Source organism: Polyodon spathula, chromosome 10 (assembly GCF_017654505.1).
Source record: "Polyodon spathula isolate WHYD16114869_AA chromosome 10, ASM1765450v1, whole genome shotgun sequence".
Lineage (NCBI taxonomy): Eukaryota > Metazoa > Chordata > Actinopteri > Acipenseriformes > Polyodontidae > Polyodon > Polyodon spathula.
The window spans coordinates 9,546,401-9,549,770 of NC_054543.1; the positions used below are offsets into that span (position 1 = coordinate 9,546,401).

A 3,370-nucleotide genomic window follows, 5' to 3' on the forward strand; every position below is an offset into this window, starting at 1 on the left:
TGAGCAACATACAAAGAATCCAACTGCACCCAGCTACCTCCAGAACCTCTTCTCTCCCTACACCCCCACCTGGCCTCTCCGCTCCGTCTGCGCTAGAAGACTGGCTGTATCTCCTCTACGCTCAACTGCCTCCAGAGCCAGCTCCTTCTCCACCCTCACCCCACAGTGGTGGAACGACCTTCCTACGGATGTCAGGACTGCCCAGTCTTGCTCTTAATTGTACTGTAATGCTTGATATGTATTTTTTGTATACAACTGTAAGTCATCCTGGGTAATAATAATAATAATAATAATAATAATAATAATAATAATAATAATAATAATAATAATAATAATAATAATACATTTTGTCACTCTTATTAACAAAGGTTGAAAAATTATATCCATCCCAGTTAGTCAAACCCTCTTGAAAGTACCCATTTTGTATTGGGACTGCCATGTTTTTAACACTATTAAAAATATTTTGTAACCACTAAGGATTTTTACTATTTCTATCACAAATAAGAACATACTATAATAAATATGCATGTACCACTATCCCATCTTATAAAGGCCTCTTAAACTTTATTCTTTTGAACACGGGACAAGGTAAAAGACTAGATCATAGACAATATTAAACTTCTAATATTTATAATTATAATTTCATAAATGCATTTTGTGACTAAGATAATGTGTGTTTATCAAAGGAACGAAAAACCTTAACTATTAATTTGGACAGAACAAAAACAGAGCATAAACCACTTGTCTTATGTAAGATTTCAGTACGACCTAGACTATTGTTCAGTACATTGACAATTACTTATAATTATTAGATACAGCTAGTACGATTAACATTGTCTAAGCAAATTAGTATTTTACTTCATTTAAAAGTTTTAATTGCATACACCACTTTTATGCTTATATGAGGTAAATTAAAACTACATTTGGTTGATTTTATTTAGGATGTGGTTTTGGTGGTCACTTCCTTCATAATTAAAAAAACAACAAACATTATTTGTAGAGTTATACGAATTAAGTACTCTGATACCAAATGACAAACAGCAACAACAGCTACTGAAGGATAAAATGACATACATACAAACATACATACATACATACATACATAGAAAAATACTTTTTGCATCAAAAAAAGAACAATTTCAGTGGACATGTAAACAGCATACAGTTTTACAAGAGAAAGGCACAATTATTGTTCTTTTAATAATTGTTTTGCTCCTCGCTATAGGTTTCCTTTCAATTTATGCTGCCTCTTTTAACTATAGTTAGCATTTTTTGCGGACCATGGCTGATTTGCATTAGTTTTGAAAGAGTTATCTACCAACAGATTTTATATCTCACCCCAACAGGTATCCCAATCCGTGCTGGAGAGCAATGTATACAAAGAAGACAGAATTCAAAAATAGACAGAAAGAGACGAAAGATCTGTTTCTATAAATATCACCCTGACTGTAAAGAAAAGAGTTCAGCAGCTTTAACGTGTAATGTAGCCTGAAGCTTCAACTCGGGTTGGATACTTTTTTTCCCCTTGCATTAATCATATAGAAACCAGTAAGGTCGCACTTCTTTTATTTCCTTCTCAGTAAATAGCCAGTTCATAGCAAAGTGTTCTCCCAGTATCTATTGACACGCGCAGGTCTCCACGGACATGTTCGGGTAAATCTTCAATATCACATTCTCGTTCTCGTCCAAGAACAGGACGCTTAGCGAGCTGATTTTGTCAGGAACACAGCAGGGCGCTGGGATACCAGGAATGATTCCCACTGCCTTCACAATGCTCTGGATCGTAGCATGATTGGAGGGGCGAAGCGCCTGAGAACACAGTGAGAGCACAAGCTTCAGTTACAAGCACTCCTTTGAAGCATTCACAAGACACTCTGCATTTGCATACCTTTCATTTGTGATTAATATATATTACAATGTTCTCATTCTTATCAAACAAAATGTAAAGAAACATACTAAGAAAATATCTAATACAACCAATGGTTTGACTGAAATTATCCTTATTATCTGATAATCTAATGCCAGTTATTGTAATGATTCATCCAATAACAAACTTCACATTTGGTGTTCAGTGTCTGGAAAAAAGATGTCTTACTTATTTATTGCTATGTTGGAGTATTATGAAAATTAAAACGTTTGCCAAACCTTAGGCATTGGAAATTCACAAGCCCCTGCGCAGTAGTAGGCATCATATGATTTTGGAGATATGATCCACTCGCTCCAGCCAATATCTGCAAAGTCGACTTTGAGGTACCTCCTGGAGCAGAGTCGAGGTTCATTCCTTTGTCTCCTTCTAGCTTTTTTCATGGTCTTCTCATCAAAGCTTAGAACCTGTGACTTAGTCAATCCTTCACTGTTCTCCTGTCCCTTTCTCCGTCTGTCCTTTTTAGAAGTTTTTGGTTTCAGGGACATGTAAGCACTTTCCCACAAGTCATGTTTTTTAAAAGTACTGTACTCTACTTCTGGGAGTTCATTATTTTTGATGGGATCTGGAAAATAGGTATCTCTTTTAACACGGGCTTCAGGGGAGGCATTGAGAGAATGGGTTTTTTCTTCATTTAGGGAGAAAGGGTCATACCTCTGCAATGTTATCGCAACACTGTTTGGTTCCGATATTGCCAGGTCATTGGCATATACAAGAATGTATGGTAGGTTTGAAGATGCTACAGAATCTTGAAACTTTCTGAACTTTTCTCCAATATCAAATTCAATTGTTATCAAGAGGTCCCCAGTTTTCTTTGCTCCTTTTATTATCTCTGATATATCCTTTAACTGCCAGGCTCCCCTCCTATTGGGGTAAACAGTGACGTTCCCCAGCAAGGATCCCAAAGCCACATTTGAGGAAGCACTTCTGAAGATCAAGTTCACTGAAGGAAAGTGATGGAACTGTTGGAGCTGACAGGATGCGTTCCTGAAACGTTTGCAGAAAGACGGTCTGTGTCTTGTGTGTTTGTCAAAGAAGAAGTGAAACGTAGTGGCAAGAATGACTTCTGAGTCTTGAATGGAAGTCAAATTAAAACGATACAAGGGCTGCTCATCTATGATTTCTGAAAGAAAGAAAAAGATCATTTTAAAATGGCAAGGCTCTCACAATGTGGCTTGAACAACCTGTAGACCCAACTGGTTCCAATGCTTATAATGTTATTGATACATTCTTCATCCCATCCCTTATTATTTTTCATTAGCTGAATATCTTATGTAATGTGCCTCCCGGACCTCAGTTCATGCTGTGCTGGAAGTGTGACTGATGATATTTCTGATGCTACTGTTACTACTGGCAACACATAAAACACTGTAAACCATTTCGTGATGGTGGTCCACTATGAAAGGCACTATATAAAAATAAAGATATTATTATTATTATTATTAT

The 3,370-nt window shown here is 36.6% G+C and overlaps 1 protein-coding gene across 1 annotated transcript in view; it reads right to left on the reverse strand.

The window, feature by feature from the left end:
* Nucleotides 1-302: 302 nt before the first annotated feature.
* LOC121321539 (growth/differentiation factor 10-like) overlaps nucleotides 303-3,370 on the reverse strand; it is a 4,682-nt gene continuing 1,614 nt past the window's right edge. The window contains exons 2-3 of the mRNA XM_041260531.1: nucleotides 2,146-3,047; nucleotides 303-1,809 (exon numbers count right to left, since the gene is read on the reverse strand). Coding sequence (XP_041116465.1) covers nucleotides 1,618-1,809; nucleotides 2,146-3,047 — 1,094 coding nt within the window. The 3' untranslated portion in view covers nucleotides 303-1,617. The remainder of the gene's footprint in view (nucleotides 1,810-2,145; nucleotides 3,048-3,370) is intronic.